At 47.3% G+C, this 18,221-nt stretch overlaps 2 protein-coding genes across 4 annotated transcripts; one reads left to right on the forward strand and one right to left on the reverse strand.

The window, feature by feature from the left end:
• Positions 1 to 2: 2 nt before the first annotated feature.
• LOC105701772 lies at positions 3 to 3,319 on the forward strand. Its single transcript, XM_012428828.2, has 6 exons — positions 3 to 124; positions 197 to 536; positions 609 to 1,058; positions 1,146 to 1,598; positions 1,678 to 2,870; positions 2,946 to 3,319. Exons 1-6 carry the CDS (start codon positions 84 to 86, stop codon positions 3,088 to 3,090), a joined length of 2,622 nt encoding a protein of 873 aa, XP_012284251.1. The 5' UTR covers positions 3 to 83; the 3' UTR covers positions 3,091 to 3,319.
• LOC105701771 lies at positions 3,151 to 16,735 on the reverse strand. Of its 3 annotated transcripts, none has more exons than XM_012428827.1 (12): positions 16,656 to 16,735; positions 15,669 to 16,101; positions 15,133 to 15,585; positions 14,894 to 15,065; positions 14,593 to 14,811; positions 14,194 to 14,525; positions 13,546 to 13,737; positions 13,353 to 13,462; positions 5,614 to 5,921; positions 4,720 to 5,010; positions 4,180 to 4,320; positions 3,151 to 3,978 (listed from the first exon to the last, which is right to left on the reverse strand). In XM_012428827.1, exons 2-12 carry the CDS (start codon positions 16,016 to 16,018, stop codon positions 3,712 to 3,714), a joined length of 2,835 nt encoding a protein of 944 aa, XP_012284250.1. In that variant the 5' UTR covers positions 16,019 to 16,101; positions 16,656 to 16,735; the 3' UTR covers positions 3,151 to 3,711. The 3 variants fall into 3 exon arrangements, with proteins under 3 accessions (XP_012284250.1, XP_012284249.1, XP_012284248.1); XM_012428826.2 differs by lacking the exon at positions 16,656 to 16,735 and adding an exon at positions 16,390 to 16,635 and having other exon boundaries at positions 15,669 to 16,291; XM_012428825.2 differs by lacking the exon at positions 16,656 to 16,735 and having other exon boundaries at positions 15,669 to 16,635.
• Between the last annotated feature and the right edge of the window lie 1,486 nt (positions 16,736 to 18,221).

Here is an 18,221-nt window from a genome sequence, read left to right on the forward strand (position 1 = left end):
ATGAGTGATGATAAAACTTCGTTAAATATATCCTTTAATTCGAAGAATTATTGTCATTAAGAGTATATAAGTAAACTGCAATAATGCAAGAGAAAGAGAAGAAGCCCCCTGGAAACCACTTAAGGTAATTTTTTCAAAGATTAATTACAAGAGGTGTTAATGCCATATTGATCTATTATTCACAATTATCAACCAGAGCTGAAGAGTTGCTGAAGAACCGAGGGATTCGCACCGATGCCTGGGAAGAATGGGAGAAATCCATTCAAACCCTGCCTAAGACTGGATGTAAGCAATACGAATCTAATGGATCATGGCTACAAAATAGACAAATCGATGCAAGTATTAAGAATCGGAAAGAATTACTGGGAATCGAAAGAGTCGAGAGAAGTTCTCAGCTAGCAGCTGCCGAGTGGTTGTCCGATCAGTCAAAGGCTCTAGTTACAAAAAGATCAGGTCAAGACTGGTCAGCTTATGGTTTAGAAGAAGGCTCCAATCTTTACCTGATTCCGGAAGAAGCTTTACTACTTCTCGAATTGGTATGGTATAAAAATACCTTGAGAATAATTTAATTTTAAACGTAACTATTTAATATTTTTATTTATTTCTAGAATTGCCTAGAGCTCACTTGGAATGGATTGGCTCTGTCGGTGCAACAAGCTTATGAAGTATTGATCGGATCTGAAAATTCAACATGTAGTTTAAACGAGTATAGAGTTTACAGTCAGCTTGCAAAACAAGGGTATCGACTTCAGAGATTTAATTATGAGCAACCAAATTATGAGAAGAAGACTGTACGATTTGAGGAGCCCGTAAAGAGGAAGGTCATTGGTATCCCAGAGACAGGCCTTAGAGTGCTCGACAGCCTCTGCGGGGCTCGCCAAAGTAACGATAAAACAGTAATTGATGAATCTCAGAATTCTAAAGACCAATCTAACGGTCAGGTCAAAAATTCAGGTAGTACAGATGAGACAAAAATAAGTAATGAAACGCCTGCAAGTATTACCGAAGATATTACCCGTGACATTATGGACTCTATTATTTGCCAAATAGAAAACAAGGTAGGATCATTTGGAAATACTGTACCCTGATAACATGTTACAGAATTTTATATTTATTCAGTGTGATTTTATCTTTCATCCGTATAGGACAAGGATGGTGAATCCAGTTCAGCAAATGTTACCCACACTCCTGCGACATCCAAAAACAGCGATACAATAATGAAAGTTGTTGCTCAAGACAGCTGCACCGACGATAACTCTGAGAATTCTGAGAGCAAACGAAAAAACAGCAAAATTGAAATCATCTCGGATGAGATACTTGTGGATAATATGAAAATACGGAAAAACGTTCCAACTGATTCAACTACGGTTGGGAATCCAAGTCAAAAGTGGATAAGTTCTAGAATACAAAGAAACGTTAAGTTACTTCCTAAAAGAAATCATAAGGTCCCAGTCCCTCAGAATGTGTCAGAATTGCCAGACAGTTCTCATTTAGAAGCAAGCTCAAAGAAATCAGGACCGGTGGGTAATAATGCAGATAAGCGTAAGCTTCAGGAACCATCTACGATATCTTCCGAGGCGAAGAGATCTCGTCACGAGGTGTGTACTTGTTTTCGCATTTATTTAAACCGAGCTTAAAAGTTACAATTTTACATTAACAAAATTTGTATCCTCTTAGGTAATAGAGTTGTCCGATGATGAGATCGAAGAGATACCACATCGGATGACTAGAATGGAGATGCTCAACATGTTTCCAAACATTGCCATTCGTCCAGCTCGAATGCGAAAAATATCTACGCGATATTTACCCTTGAATGTAAAACCCAAGAAAACTTCTTACGAGTATGTTCCATGGGCGGTGCACAGGGCAGAGCAAATTGATATGAAGGCTCGGGAGAGTTCAAGATCAAAAAGCAATACTGAATTAAACAACAGAAAACGTAATCAAACCTCGAGTTCTGCCTCCACTAGATTCAGAACAGACAACTTGGAATCGGCTTACTACAACCGTAGACAGAATTTCCAAAATTTTTCATCGAACAGGCCTCCTTCGTCAAGACATTCACAGTTTTCAAGGCCAAGGGCGCCTTTTCTATTCGTCGATTCCGAGCAGAGTACCTCAGACTTTTTTGGGAGGTCCACGTGTATTCAGAGGAATGTAATGCACAACACTAACATTGTCTCTCGGGGCTACGGTCAGTATTACAGCAGATCGAATACTGTATCGAGGAATGGAAATTTTTCCATGCAAGTGGACAATTATACAAATATCGCCATAACTGAGAATCCCATGCGAATGCCATTTATGGCAGCACATTTTCAGCAGAATCCTTGGCAGATATTTGCCATGCAACAGAACTTTTGGGCCCAGCGAATGTTGGCTTGTTTGACAACGTTAGGGATGCAAAACTGTTTCGATGTCCAAAGAAATCAACAACAGACTATGAGTCCGAGAAGATTACGAATTGAACCTCCCACGAGGGTGGTCTCCATTGAAGATGATGAAAAAGAAGTTAATAAACCTTCCTTTGTGAAGGATCCCGATACCTCTTCATGGTTTGAACTGAAGAAAAAGTGGATCGATGAGAAAACCATCACTATAGATGACGAGGATCGCAACGACTTGAATGAGTCTGCAGATTGCAACGATGTCGAAGTAGTGAATCAGCCCATCAAGCCTTTAGTCGATTCGAGAAATTCCAGAAACTTTGTTGAAGTTTTTGAAAGACTTCGTATAATAAAACCTGCTGCGGAGAAGACTGTCAGGAGACGAAGAGGACAATACAAAATATCGTATAACGTGTACTCCAGTATGCAACACTTCAGGAAAAGTCAACCAGGAGTTCCTATCTGTCGACTGGTAGTTTTAAGGTATTTCAATTTTTAATTAGTTCCGTTAATAAATTCCTATCTTTTTTCTTGGTGATATTACATCTACCTTTACAGGCAAAAGGATCCCTTTGTACAACCAGTTGAACTGGCTCGTCTGCAACAGGACAGTAAAGGTGCTCCCATCGTCCTGGCTTGTGTATCGAACACTTCCGTTGCATTTCTTCAGCCTGGAGTTGTCTCGCTGCCTAATTTAAATTAAATTTCTGTTTCTTCTAATAAATGTACAGTTTCTAAAGAAATCACGCGCACGAAACAGATATACATTGTGCTCCCAGATGTCAGTCATCGAGCACATGCTCCGACTCTTTCTTATTTATTAACAATATAAGTCCTTGTACGAGTATGCATATATACAATCGTAAAAAGTTTATACATAGGACCCGAGTCCGTGTCGTGCCTTGAATAATATATACTACTGTACAGCACAAGAAGTTTCGGATATGTTTGGGATTGCTTCGATCCCATTTCAACACCGGTTCTAATAACAAAATGGTAGAGCATCGAGGAGCAACAATATTGTTCCCCTAAAATACCAACATAAGAAATGCATAACTGCTAAACTATAAATGTTACAAATATTTGCTGGGATCTCTGACATTAAGTTTCAAAATTCCTCAAAACTTAACAAATACCCCCATACGAGTTAAATAACATCAGCCTTAACGGGATACCTCGAGGTTGCCCTTCGGCAACGCCAACGGGTCCACTTTGGAGCGTTCCTGCAAACGACTTAAACTTTAAAAGATTCGGAGAAGGCACAGGAAGGGTTATTTCGAGCGGGGTTATCCACCCTTGACGTGGAGAACGACGAAAAATGACTTCAAGGAGACTTCCCGCCCACAGCGGAGCCGACCTCGCTGCCGTGGTGGCTAGAGGCTTTGGACTTCCTCTCGGGGTCCATCGCGATGGAGATGAACTCCTCGGAGATCTTCTTATCCAAGCCGGTATACGTCTGCGCCAGGTCGACCTGGTCCTCGCCAATGGACGACATCCTTTTAGGAGATTCCTGCTTGCCTTCGTGGTGACGTCTTCTCTCCGCCGAGTCCACGAGGTCCTCGGAAGAGTGGCGCCTGTGCTTGGGCCTCACCTGAAAGGTCCGTATATCCGGTTAATCTTGCATCCCACGCTCCTCCGTGACATTACAAGGTAGGGTAAAAAGATCTCGATAAAGGCCCTGCCGGGTCTAATTTGAATATCACTCCTAGGGAATGCCCAGGCATGGCCACACCGGAGACACCGTTCTCACGCGAGTGGTCTTTCTCCTATTTAATCCACGTAAGGTGATTACCATCTGCGACGGTGGTCGAGTTCCATACTGAGGATGGGCCACCATGGGTACTTTGAAGCCAGCCCCGGGTAGTGGAAGGGTTCCAGCAGGCAAGAATCCAGGTGGATACTTCCCAGGCGGTGGCGGCATTCCATAGGGTCCCTGCACATACATCGCATCTAAATGTAATCCTGACGTTACAAGACCTCGTATACGCGACATTGGAAAAGTCCCTTTCCCGGATTAAACCTCTAGATGCGGCTTTGGCCTTTCTACGCAGCATTGTCTCCCGATGTGGGGCACTTATGTCCACGTGGGAATGACGCGGACTCGTCGGATAGTCCGAGAGATTTCTAATTCGCAGACGGCGAATGGCTCCAGGCGAGTTTCGGAGGAATCTCGAGAGCTGACGAGAGTTTCTCCCGAGTCATCGGGAGATTGAGGCCCTGGTGAACTTTCTAGCACACCGTTGACCTTACCCCTCCCACTCGCGGTAAGGGAACGCGATTCTCCGAGGAGGACACCTACAATCCACCGTCACCCATCGGTTGATAGATTCACCTGCATGATCGGATGCACAGGTACCACGGGCTGGACCACGTAAATGGGCTGGTTCTTCGGCACGTGGCTCTGGGCGATGACCCACTGGTGGACCATGTTGTGAGTCTTCAGGCCGGTCTCTTCCGGGGCGCCCTCCTCGCCGGATCTGAGACACCTGCAGAGCTTGGGTGTCAGGGTGACGCAGGTGTAAGCCGACACCAGGAGTTCCGCGACGCTGGCGACGAGGAGACCAACGCTGGCCAACAAACCCGCCCATCCTCCCTCGACCTCGATGACTCTTCCATCGTCCTCCTGAAACGTTGCAAAGAAAAAAAAAAAAAAAAAAAAAAAACTATTTAATATTGATCAAACAAACCAGGACAGAAATGCTCGATTTCCCCAGCTACGATTCCGCATATCGTGACGATGCGCGATTTCCATTTTCACATGCACGACTTCGACTGGACTTTTTCCAGTTATCGCGGCATTTAAGGAGTGCCCGCCATGCATGAATTCGGTCTTACTCGTGACCGCCCGATTCCAGAAAATCCTCTGACCGCCTTTAAAGTCCTTGGCAATGAACTTTCTCCGAGAGCGGAGAGGAGTCCCTGCCCCGGAGCGCATGCGCGAAGTCGAAACGGATCGACGAGAGGCCCACGGGCCTGGAACGCTCGGTTTTACTCCAATTAACGTGGCCAACAGCGATCCGTTAATTAATTCGAGATCGTTAATTGCCAGGCTCTCGATAGGACTCTCGATCTTGGGCTTACGTCGCGTCGAGATACTCGCCGGCTCTCGTGCAAGAACATCCTCCATGCGGACGTTGCGGTATTAAGTTTAGCCGCTACGATGGATTATAATCGATTAACGATTAAGGGAGGGATTAATAATTCAAGATGTTCCAGGAGAACGTACCGGGACGGCGAGGAGAGTCAATTCGGGATTCCTCTGGGAGTCCCTGACGACGGCCGTAAGGGCTGTAATGGCGGCCATGTTGGACAGGGCCAAGGCCACCAAAGAGGAGGCCAAATGAGCCGTGGAGAAACCGGAAGTGCGCTGATTCTGGCCCATTTCCGGCTTATCGGAGGACGTGGCAAGTGCGGCCACAACCCCTAGTGCTCCTGCGACCAGCGCCCCTGCCCCTGCCCAGAGTCCAGCTCCGGATCCTCCCAAGGAGGCGCCATGGACCAGCACGAGGACCCCAAAGACGACCAGGACGACTCCTGAAAAACCCGAAAAAAAAAAGTACTTAGCATCCCTCACCGATAACATTTCAAAGGAAGGACTCGCCCGCACCCAGAATCTGCTGAAAGGTCCTGCAACCCGATTTTGAAATTAATTCTTACCGAATTAATTTCATGAAACTTATGCACTGATGCGAAATTTTTTATGCGCAAAATGTCAAGCCTCGCGGAACCTTTCAATTGATTCCAGGGTAATTAATGCTCCCATGGTTTACATCCAGTTTGATCCTTGGAAAAGAAAGAGATGGAGGTTACCGAGAAGGAGCTGTCCACAGGAGGTGAGCATGAGGAGGCTGGAGTCATCCTTGACCGGGAGTTTGTCGGGTCTGCCGGCTCGTTGGTCCTGTCGTTGCTGTCGCTGCCGATGAGGCTGGTGTTGCTGCTGTCGCCTCTCCGAGATGAGGATCTCCTTGGAGTGCTTGGACTCCTGGCAGCTGTCGGGCTTGGAATCCTTAGAATGACACGTATCCTTGGAATGGCAGGAGTCCTTCGAGTCGTTCGAGTCCTGGCTCCGCACGGTGGAGTCCGTGCCCACTGTCGAGATCTTCTCCATCCTCCCAGGATTTATTTCATCTCACCTCCGAGGATTCCACCCCCTCGAAATCCACCCTTCTCCCCTCCTCCTCTTATCTCCTGATATCACCACCTCGCCTTATCTTCCGGGTTCCCTCGAGTTAACTTGCGCGTCGAATAATTAATCCTAATGGGTGGTTAATGTACTCTTCTCGTTATCACTGGGTGTAGGTGCTTATCAGTGCCGCGCACTCCGGGGACCGGCAGCGATCTGCGAAACATCGTCAAGAGACCCTTCGTTAGTCACGCGAATTTCAAGGTATTCATGTTTTGACGATTAAAAAAAAATCATTACGGGTTTTAATGGGTAATCGACAATCAGCGATGTGTCGGTTTTCAACCGGCAAGAGGTAGGTCAGGGCTCGGGAAGTAAACTTGCGAAATCCGGCGATAAGAATCGGCCTTATCGCGAGCCATTAGGCTCGCCGCGCCCCATTATTCCCCTAATTAATTCCGCTCTTGAGAGCCACCTTTATTCGCGCCATTCTGACCGGTAATTGTTCTCTCATAACCGTACCTCCGGTCACGGTACGAATCACCTGATTTCAATTCCGTGAGTAGCTACCTCCATGCCCCTCGAAGATTCGCGAGGCGCGAAACGACCGATGAACCCGGAATGATAACAATTTCGCATCGATTCCAAGATTAAAAAAAAAAAAAAATCCAAGAACTAAATTCCGGACGATTTTTAATTTAATATTTAAATACAGTCCATTGCAAATCATAAGAGACTATTTATCCCTTACCAGGAAACGCGTGTAGCAGGAAATTGGCACATTACGTTAACGATAGTCCCTCGCGTGAGAAATATGAGAAGGGTGAGAGGAGTTCCCTCGCGCCTTACCTTTGATTACTTCCTCGCGAGATGGAAAATAAATGTTATACCGCGACAGTCTCGCAAAACTATTTTTCCACGTCACGTATACCGAACCGCCGTTCGTCCACTCGCGTGGCCCAATAAACAAGTGATTCGAAATTCGGCGACACCTTCTACCGCTTAGCACCACCTTCCCGCGATAACGTGTCACCCCGTCACATGTCGGCGCGGCGGTATCAAAGAGAAAAGTATTAAAAAAAAAAAGAGAGAGAGGAAAAAAAAGAAGTGCGGAAAAACTCGCGGAGGAATTCTAGGATGTCGGCCAAAAGACAAGCTACTTGCCGTGGCTCTGGTCAGTGACTGGTTGCGCAGAGAGCAACAGGTTGCACTCTCTTCTCCCTCTCGCTCCCTCCTACCCGCGGGGCGTAAGGCCGTCTCTCTCGCGCGGCCGCGTCGCGCCTCGAGTCCTCCCTTTCCGCGGTGGAGCGCCGACGAGGGTATCGCGCTCTCCCTCGAGCGCGCCCACGCCGCATCTATCGGTCTCTCTCGGTAGTACCGCGTCTCGTTACACGGGTGCCGCGCGAGCCAATGGCATTCCTGGCCTCTCGCTCGCTCTCTCTCCCTCCCGCGGGATCCCCAATCGCCCCTCTTCCTCCGCTTCCCACCGAAAACTCAATCGCGAGAGGTGGATTCGCAGCATCCGCGATGGACCCCCTCATAAATGATGGAGTTAAAGGTACTTAAAGACTGGTCTGAACATTTTTCATAGTACTCGATATTACTCTCTTAACTAGATCTAGGCGGTCCATCGGGGAGGAGACTAGAGATCGCACCCGGGGTCGGGTCTCCGGTCGATTTTTGATAAGGACTTTTTCGACCGAATTCTCGTACCTCCGGCGAATTTCGGGGCTCGACGGCGAACGAGGTCGGCCCTGGTCGGGGCCTTTACGGTATTTCTCGTATGCCCTCGTACGTAGGAGCAATACACACGGGTACAGACGTGTAACCGTGTGTGGAGTGTACACTCAAGGCCCGAGGTTTACTACGGGTCGCTCTGGCTTGCTCGCGCGCGAAGATCGCAGGAGATCGGCGAGGCAGCGAGATGAAGCTCGAGCCGGCCGATTCCCAAGCCACTTCGAGAGGTTTCTCTCCGTCGCCTTTCTAGAGAAACATCCAGAAGAGAAATGCCGCCCGGTTTCCGTCCCGGAACGGCGCCCGGGCCGTCCTTACCGACGATCGATACGCTTCTCGCCGATCCGCCCCATTATCCGAAATTCCTCCCTCGCGGTCCATTCCACCCTAAGTATGTTAAAAAGGACCCCTAATGAAAAAAGTGAAAAAAAAAAAGAAAAAAAAAAAATCACCAGGAGGGATATCGAACCATAGAAAAATGCCGGACAATAAGACCGGCTCCGTTTTCTCCTCCGGATTACTTCAGACTCGACGCAATCAGGGAGTGAGAGAGAGGAAAAAAAAAATCGGCAGGACGCGCTCTCACTTTCTACCGATGATCCGTAATCTTCTCCGCGGCTTTTCGTTCCTTTTCCTCGTCGGGGAGTTCCCCGCCCCGGTTATGATTCGCCCGACGCGCCGTCCGGATAATTGGGATCCTCGATTTTCCCTTATCACTCGCTCTATCTATTTCCTGCCGAGCTAAAATGATTTCTACCGCGCGACAGGTTGATATCCTAGCGGGCCGAAATCGCGAACCGGGTCGCACCTCCCGATTAATCCGCGGAGACTTTCGCGGTGCACCGGCGTCGCAAGACCGGAAGTAAGGTCCCTCCGCGTTAAATTATTCATCGATTTGCCCGGAGAAAGTCCTAGGAGGACTCGAACATAATGGAGAGGCCGATTTCCCGGGCGTTCGTGCCGATATGTTGCTCAATCGTTTTGGCTGTGCGTCGCGGGGGGCTGGGGCGGAGTCGCGAGCCGAGAAAGAGCGGGAGAGGGACCAAAGGGTTATTGGACCGACCACTCTCTAATGCTCGGCTCTCGATCGGACGACTAACCTCCGAGACATTGCTTTCCGCCAACTGAGCCCGATTTACTTCTAGCGGAGGCCTAGCCGACAATTCCCGACCGATCGATCAACCCCACCGCGTGTAAAAATAGGAGAGAAAAAAAAAATTGGTTTCATCTATAAAAATCGCTAAGAAATCAAGCTGGATTCTTCGGAGCGTACAGGGCTAACTGGAGATCGCGCGAGAAATTCAAAACGCATCGCACTTGAAAATTCACCGGAGATTTGATACCTCTCGAGATTATCTTAAGATATTGATAAACGATAAGACAATGCCACCTCTCGCCGTATGTCTACGATTTAACGGGTGCTTACTAGGTATGCGCCGGGTGCATACGAACGGTGCACTTTGCGGGAGTTCTCCTGCCTTTCGGGAGCAATAAAAGTAAAATCGTATTTCGCGGTCGACACTGTTACGACACATCTCGCAATGGCCGGGTTTACGATCACGTGCGAATGCGACTCGTGTGCACATTACGCGGCCGTAAATAATACCGCGTTTGCGGTCCGCAACAGGCCGGACTTATGCACTGGTTGCATCGCGACCTGTACAGTTACACGGGGGGCCGTTAAGTTATTACTTTACGCACCTATGCATGAGAGGATTTCCGGATAATTGCCGGACGAGCCGAGCTTTTTCTTAATTGCCTCGCGAGGAATTCCAGGATTAATCGGCCTTCTCCACGAGCGAATTAGCATAAGCCTAACGCAAGCCTAACACGAGCCGCGAGTCTAGGTGCATCGGAAGTGCAAGATCGCACGGTCGCCGCCTCTCCGCATCCTCCCATTATTTCCTCGACATTGCGAATTCAATCGCGCCTGACCTCCTCGCGTTCCAGGGCGAGCTTAATCGTCCCCGTCGAGTGGATACGCGAGACGAGATGGCCCATCGGGTCGTAAACCTGACACCCGGTGATCCCCCCAAAAAATGTAAAAATCCACTTTTCGCCATACAATTCGCCATACAATAAACGATCGTTAATCGATAATCCCTAAGCCCGTGATAAAACGTAGACGCGCGCATTTCGCGATGCACCTCGTGACAACCCTTCGCGGTCGACCCTGGTTAATTCTATAACTGGTGAAGAAATAATTCCAGAGACACAGGGAAATATTTCTCAAGGGGACGGGATTTCTCCCCGAATGATTTGATTAATTGTCAACGTTTAAGGACGATTCCTCTCCTTTTTAATCGATCGGGGGCACTCGGCGACCAAGAAAGTGGAAACGCCAGGTTAACGCAGCGGCGGGCCGAGGTGCACGTCGGAATTCCTCGGAGCGGGAGCTTGCCCGGATAGACGAGGGTTTTGCTCCTTTTCCGAGGCTTCTGCCATTCTGCAAGCAACCGCAAATTAATGGCGAGAGATCGTCGTACCCGCTCGCCTTGGCCGAGCAGGAAAGACTGATCTCATCTCGTAAGTATGAATGCGCTCGGCCCGTCCCTGTGCCTTGGGGACGTTTGTGCGCGCCCACTAGACATTCCTCCCGTTAATGCACCAATGTTAAAAGCGCGGAATCCATCGCCCTCGAACGGTCCTCCTACGTGGAGATTTTTCCGCGACCCCAAAAAGCGAGAAAAAAGAAAAAAAAATCCCCAGCGACACGTAGGCCTGCCTACCATTTATAGATGCACCAGGGAATGCACCGCGGTTTGACGCGCAACGTCAGGACGTTTCGAAAGCCTGCCTAGAAATTCCCGGAGACGTCCTCCGCCTGTCCTAAAATCGGCGTCCCCGTTTAGCGTAAATCTATCCCCGCGACTTAACCTGGATTTTCGCTTAAGAGATAAATAATTAAAGTAATTAAAATAATTCAATCATCGCCGAAGGTTGCGCAGCGATATTCGGTGGCTTCCCTTTTTCGCTCGTTCCCAGACCGACTCGCCTTGATTTAATTCCGTCGCCTCTTCGGATCCGCAGGTGATCCTTGAAAGGACCTCTTCTCGAGGCAATCCGTCTTTAATTCCAGTACAATCGTCAATCGTTCAATTAACGGTCCGGATTTCCTGGCCTCGTAAACCGGCTGGACGTTAAATCGCGGCTCCTCCTTTTGGGGCGCAGTCCGACCGGTATGCAATCAAGAAATGAAAAATCGCTATGCCGCCGGTGTATATCGTCTCGTCCAGCATGCTTGACCCGATACCCGGCGGAATATCAATGACTCGGCTCGCTTCCCCGGTTACAAATCTGGGGGGATCCGAGGCCAGGGTAATATAGGTCGGTCCGCCCAAGTCGGCTAAAAAAAGGCAAATAGTTATTCAAAGGATAAGGATAGCGCTCCTTCGCGACGTTCTCGGCTCAGAAATAGATGCCGGACGATCCTAGGAGTTACGGGGTTTACTACGCGGCCATGTAATCCTGGAAAAAGCGCGGGGAAATTCTCGGTCAGTCTCGGCCCGTGAGAAATGCAGCGCTGCGCGGTAGGCCCTCGGAATTCCTCCCGGCGCGAGGATGGGATTTTGAAACTCGAATCGCGAGGCACCGATATCTACAAAGTACTCCTCAGTACGCGTCCACTTTCAGTTAACGACCCGCGATTACCGGGAAGGCAGGAGGTGTGCTCATCGTAATGCCCGTGTTATATTCCGCGGTGGTCAGTGACTTTCCTACGTGCGAACGACTCCTCGGTGTCCTCCTTAGGCGGGCAGAAGATACCGTTCGATCCTCGCCGAAACAATTGCGCTCGCATCTCGCGGATTCGCGGGATACCGCGACGTGCTCGGCGAACGGGGCCTCGATTTTCCCCGCACGTATTCGGAATTTTCGAAGAGATTTTACGACAACCGACTTCCCCACGGAATTAGGGAGAAACGGACTCGCGGGGAAATCCAGCGTCGCGGTCTCATCCCTAATTAGGGTAATTAATCGCCACCTAGTTGCAGAACTTTCGCTTGTCTCGGCCGGCGATCTTCGCGGAACACGCATCGCGGATTCCGCACGCGACCCTTAACAACGCCTGTCGGTGGATGCGCTTTTTAACCGGAGGCTGGAGGGCCGTCCTTGGAATGCATCTTGCGCTTTCTCCGACCGCGCCCCTCCGAGGAGGGCTAATCTGCCCCAGGGGAGACGGAGTTAACTCCAGAGCTCAAGAAACGACCGCGCGGTATTAACATTGTCAAGTCTGCCGAAGAGAACCGACCAGCATTCCGCAGGTGAATTTTTACGCCGGCCCGGCGACCTGGATTCCGAGTTCCGATCTCAATTGACTTATTTTCTAGCTTGCGGAGCTTCGAGGGTGGCCGATAGAGAGGCGGTTCGGTTGATCGGTCGGGTATCGATTCTTGTTTAGAGTCGGTCCAGGTGGTTCGTGGGGCTCCTCGTCGAAGCGGTGCCACCGAGAGGTAACGTGTCACGTCTCGCAGGTATTACACATATCCACGGTGCTTCCACACCTGGGACACCTCGGTCTTCCTTTCACCAAGGCGGTGCTCAACCTTCCCGCCACCTGAGACACCCGCGACACCGGCGGAACGCCCGAGAGAACCTGGAGAACCTGCTCGCTGCACTTGCGCTCGATACAATTCGCGTGATTTGCCGCTTTTATCCTCCTGTTCCTAGCTGCTTAAAAACTTGGCTCTGCGCGTATCGAGGTCGCCTTCGATCGCCGGTGCACTTCTTACCTCTGGAGAGAATCGTATTACTTAGTTGCGAGACCATTCAATTAAAGAAGTGCGATCAATTAGAGGATGAAATATGAGATTTTGCCTTCTGAGGTTGATATCATTTTGTTTGCATTCATGGAACGTAGCGCTGATTAACCTAGAGAGCGCTCGTAGAACCTGAAGAACCAGTTTCGCGAGCTTTGAACCATTAACACCCTTATTATGGAGTAACGTGCTTAAGGTGTGGGTGTCCTTCTTGAATGTAAACCTCTTTCGGGTTTTTAAGGACGGTTTTAGACGGGAGAGGCGAGAATACATCGCGGAATTGTGATTTGGAAGGTCGGGGACCACCCCCGGTGATTTCACGCAACCCTTTTTTTTTTTTTATTTACTCACCGAACCGACGTTGCTTCTCCTCGAGGACGATCTCACCGAGATAGCAGCTTCCTTTCCTCTTCATGCACAACCCGATCTCGTTTACGGTTCTCATGTCGGTCAGGTATACACTGGGAAAGAAAATTAGAATTTTTTCAAGATCGGGATAGGACTCTCTCGCGAGACAGAATTGCTCAATCTTTCCAGTTTTTACCTCTTTTGCCACTTTAGTTCCAAATCTACGGATTCCACCGGAAGGATGGATTTTAACCCGAAATCGTTACCCAGAATCAATCCGAGGCCCCCGGAAGTCCCGGACTGCCGTTCGGCATTCTCTTTCTCGATTTCTCGATGGACCACCGTAACTTGGATCTCTCGCATGAAATCGACGTGCACCAAGAACAGCCTGAAAGGAGATAAACACCGTATAATCGAGGGTCGATTATCGCATTTGAAGTGAAAGCATTTCAATCTTCGGCCACTTCCTCTTTAACGGGTTCTAACTTGGAGCTATCGACTCTAAAAGACCTTCACGCTTAACGAATTAAATATCGAGTTAATGATAGTTAAAGAACGAATAAAAATTATAGTCTCTTACAGCATGAGTTCTAATGAAACTTAATTTTGTTATTTAAATCGAGCACGATAAATGATTTCACTGAAATTTACTGATAAAATGTTGCAGACAAGCTTGAGCGAGAAATTGTTCGTGTCCGTCGATTTTCGAGGATGAAATGAAGCGTGAAAATTGCATTAGATCTAAGAAAAGATCTACCAGCTCCGGTATATGGTAGGTAATCGTCGAGGAAGTAGTGAAGCACTTATTTGTGTCGGATTGATGACTCCTAATTGTCACTCTCACCTGTGGTACACCTCCGGATCTTCCGTGATCAATTTTAAACAGCCTCCACCGTAGTAGGAGAGATCCTTGCAGAATTCATAGTAATTGGCGTGATTGCTCTGTGGTTTCGGTTCAACGAGCACTGTGGTACCGAGAACCTTAATGATGCTTCGGGCAGTCTCGTGAGTTGATTCGGTCAACGTTCTCGTAGGTGAGACTTGGACAGGTCGTGTTTTCGTTTCAGTGAAGCGCAGGTGTAATGCTGGCAACGAAATCTGTGGTCTCTGCATGGTCAAGTTATAGAACGAACTTGTCGAAGGTGTCTCGTCGAAGGGCAGCTCCTTCAGTTTTGCCTGAAAATAATCGGTGAGAGGTTCATTGGAATAATTATCTTTCATTTTTAATCATTCTCGTTCTCACCTTGCCAGAGCGAAAATACTTTTGACCAGCTCCTCGACAGAAGGAGGTCGCGAAAACCTCGTTGTCATAGATCGGAACATGTATGTAGAGATAAGGTATCAGTTGGGCCCAGAAAATACTTTCTGTTGTATCGAAAACATGTGCACCGAAGAACTCGTGGGTCCAGCCTGGTGCAAATATGGCGACGGAAAGGTCTTGTCTTCGGATTCTATCTAGTGCCTAGACATGTTAATGACTGATTATAGAATTGTATTAATTTTCTTTTCAATCCGATGAATATGGAAACCCTTTTTTTACTCACATAGGCAGAATTGAACCCACCACCACCTGGACATCCCCTGCCCCAGACATCGAGACCTACGTAAACGTCTCTTATCCTATCCACATCACTGGCCAGTTTGCGGCTCTTTGATAGGCCCTCGTCGGTCCAGTTGTAGTTTAAAAAGATACCATCACAGCACGAAAAGAAGATGCTACAATTATAGTTGAATTATTTTTTCTAATTAATGTTTACTCTCATTAAGTCGATTGGATTCTTACTAATTTTCATCGTTGAGCTCATTCTGCCACCTGAGTTGTCCAGTTTTAGTAACACTGTCGTACCAAAGTACTTCCGATTCCTCAATCTCTTGGTGCATGCTATCGGTTAGATATTTGACAAAATAAATCAATTTCTCCATGTCAGTTTCTTTTATCTTATTTTCAATGTTTAACAACCATCCCTCGAACTTGTAGAATTTAGCAATGTGGACAAGGGCATCGGCAAATTTTTTGGTTTCATTCTTACTTATCAGGATATCGTTCCAAATTTGTTCACCCTCTACTCTCTCTGTAATTACAGTGCCTAGCACTTTGACACCATGTTTATGCGCTGCATTGATCCAGCCGTAAGGAGGTATAGTGACAAGATAATGACTAAAGTATATAAAAGTATCGATGACGCTCCAGTGATAAAATAAATAAGAGTCATGAATAGTTGAGCCTTCGATGAATCTGACACAATAAAACAAAGCATTTTAAAATGACGATACTTTTTATCGAGAATTTTAATTAAATAGAAGTAAAATAATTAGTACCTGTCTTCGAGGTATCCACCTTTCATATCATGACACACAATCGTCTTAGGACACTCATCTCTATTAATTTTTCTTAATTTTCCAGTTCGAACATCAGCCTGGTCACCACAGAAAACATATTCTGCTGACTCACGTAGATCTGCCAATTCTGGCCAAAGCTTTAAATTTCCAAGGTTTGCATATATCTCTTTCAGACTTTTGAAAGGGTGTGATATAAGAGCATCATATTCCATGTTCTCTCCTTGCAAGTCGCACTCGATACTGCCTTCTTTGATACCATCTTGCTCCTGCATTTCTAGTGGTCGTATCAAAGCGCTCTCGGGCATAATTACATCACCGGATGAGTACATAGATAATTACAGGCAGATTAGTGTAACTAGTAGTGTCATATCATTTCCAGCAGACGGAACTTGAGTATCGTCATTCATGCAATCTGCAGATATAGATTTTTCTTTACTGACATCATGGACAAGGGGTGACAACCATTCTTGAATCGAGTTTTATGCGAGGACAGATATCACAGACCATTAACATCAATGCGCAGCGTAAGTACTGTTCGACAACCTTACCAGTTTAAGTTATTTTTTGAATCTCATTTTTTAAATTCTGGATACTTAATTGTGCTGTGACATCGCCCATAAAATATAATTAAACATTAATTTCCAATTAGAAGCTAAATTTGTATGGTTATGTACAGGTTATAATACAATATGACTGTTACATTGAGAAGAGTTGCTGATCTGAATTTTTCCAAGGACAACATTCATTTGGAGGGTATAATTCTATATATTCTTAGGACAATTATGTTTTTCTGCAAGTGCACGCACCACGTGCACGTTTAAAACCAGAGTCAACTCTGTTAAAACTCGCACTCTATATTTTTTTATTCGCAAACTACAAAGTCGCCGGTAATCTCTGTCGGCTTGATCAAATGCCTCATGACTCACACTTGATAAATGGTCTACACGTGGTAACAAGGATACTCACATTTGTTGGTTGTTAATAATATTCCCCTCCATGGAACGGAATAACGTAACAAAAGATATTTTGATGATAATACTTCGCAGACATGAGCAGAATTCACCAGAAAGTCGTAGGAATTTACGCAATAGGCCGTTATCCTCCGCAGCTGTGGCGTCATCTCGCGACAATGGCACTAACTTCGTCCACGATTAGAACATTATCGCGACTTTACCCAGGATGTTTCCATCAACATTCTGTTTCATAAGAAGAGATAAGAAGATAGCAGGATCATTATCAATAAATGCGAACCACTAGCAGGAGAGAAAGATAGCGAGTCCATTCGTGAGTACCATATTGAGATCGAAAAGTTACCAGCCAATATCTTACCCTCGCAGTCGTAGCGTTGGTAGTCCGCCATCTTTGTTTTCCTTTTCCACCGATGCTCCTATTTTTCAAACGTGAATAAAGTGGATCAGGGACAAACAAAGCCAGCCATTGCAATAGAAACATTTATTTATAGAATCGAGCTTCGATACTTTGTTTCGACGCCAACCCCTGAAGCGAGGGGAGGCCGTGAGCTGCAATCCGCAGGTGGAGGATTCCACGGTTTGCGGACTGCCAATAGTGCGCTTCGAAAGTTGCCCATGACCCACCGTTTCCATTCGAAGAATGAAAATTTACGGCCGTGCGACAGGCACACTCGAAAGCATCCTCGAAGTAAGTGCACACGAGACAGATAGACAGACCAATGGTCCCGGGGGATCGAGGGGACCGACTTAGCGCGGTGGCCCGCCAAGTCGTTTTTGGAGCAGTCTTTCAATCTCCTGGATTCCCCAGTTCCCGACAACGAGCGACCGGAGCGGGGCGGGACTCGATTTAAAATAGGAACCGGCAATAGCGTCGGAAAGACGTTTCAATTTTTTCACAATCGTTAAGCTAGAAATCCATATCATATCGAGTGGTACAGAGCGCGGCGCGTCAGTGCGCCAAATATGGAAATAAAAATCAGAATTGCGCTCGAGGGTCCAATAAAGCCGGTCGGCCATATTGGATTTTGACACCGGATTTTCTAGAGGCGAGTAAATCGCATGACATCCTTCACAGGTATTTCTCTATATTTTTCCTGATTTCGTCGAAACGCGGGTAGTGATCAACGAGTACGTAAAATATCTCAATGGGTCCGTGCTCACGTTAGCATAATATTTATTGTTGCATTATCCTCGCTGCGCTCTATGTGACGCCACGCAGATTCCACCCTTAATTTCTTCTGCACGTGCTTCGAGTTCCCGGTACAAACGGGTAAGTGCTGAAAATATATCTCTCGTAGGTTGCTGGAGTATTTCAAATGATATTTCACCTGCCCAACTCCGGCCGTAAGAGACTTCGGACGATGGTACTTTATTACAAAGAAGAGGGGTGATCGCGACCGCAGAGGGAACACCCAGCAAGAAGTATCGACGTCCCGACGCTGACGAATGGACCGATCGTGCCCCTTCTACGGGGTGCTTTTTGCTGGCTGTACCGTGGAGTGCGAGTCTCCCGTTTTTTGGGATTGGTTTCAAGTAGAAGAAACGCATTCGAGTCTGCGCC

This window comes from Orussus abietinus, unplaced genomic scaffold, assembly GCF_000612105.2.
Source record: "Orussus abietinus isolate OABI.00-Male unplaced genomic scaffold, Oabi_2.0 scaffold24, whole genome shotgun sequence".
Taxonomy (NCBI): Eukaryota; Metazoa; Arthropoda; class Insecta; order Hymenoptera; family Orussidae; genus Orussus; species Orussus abietinus.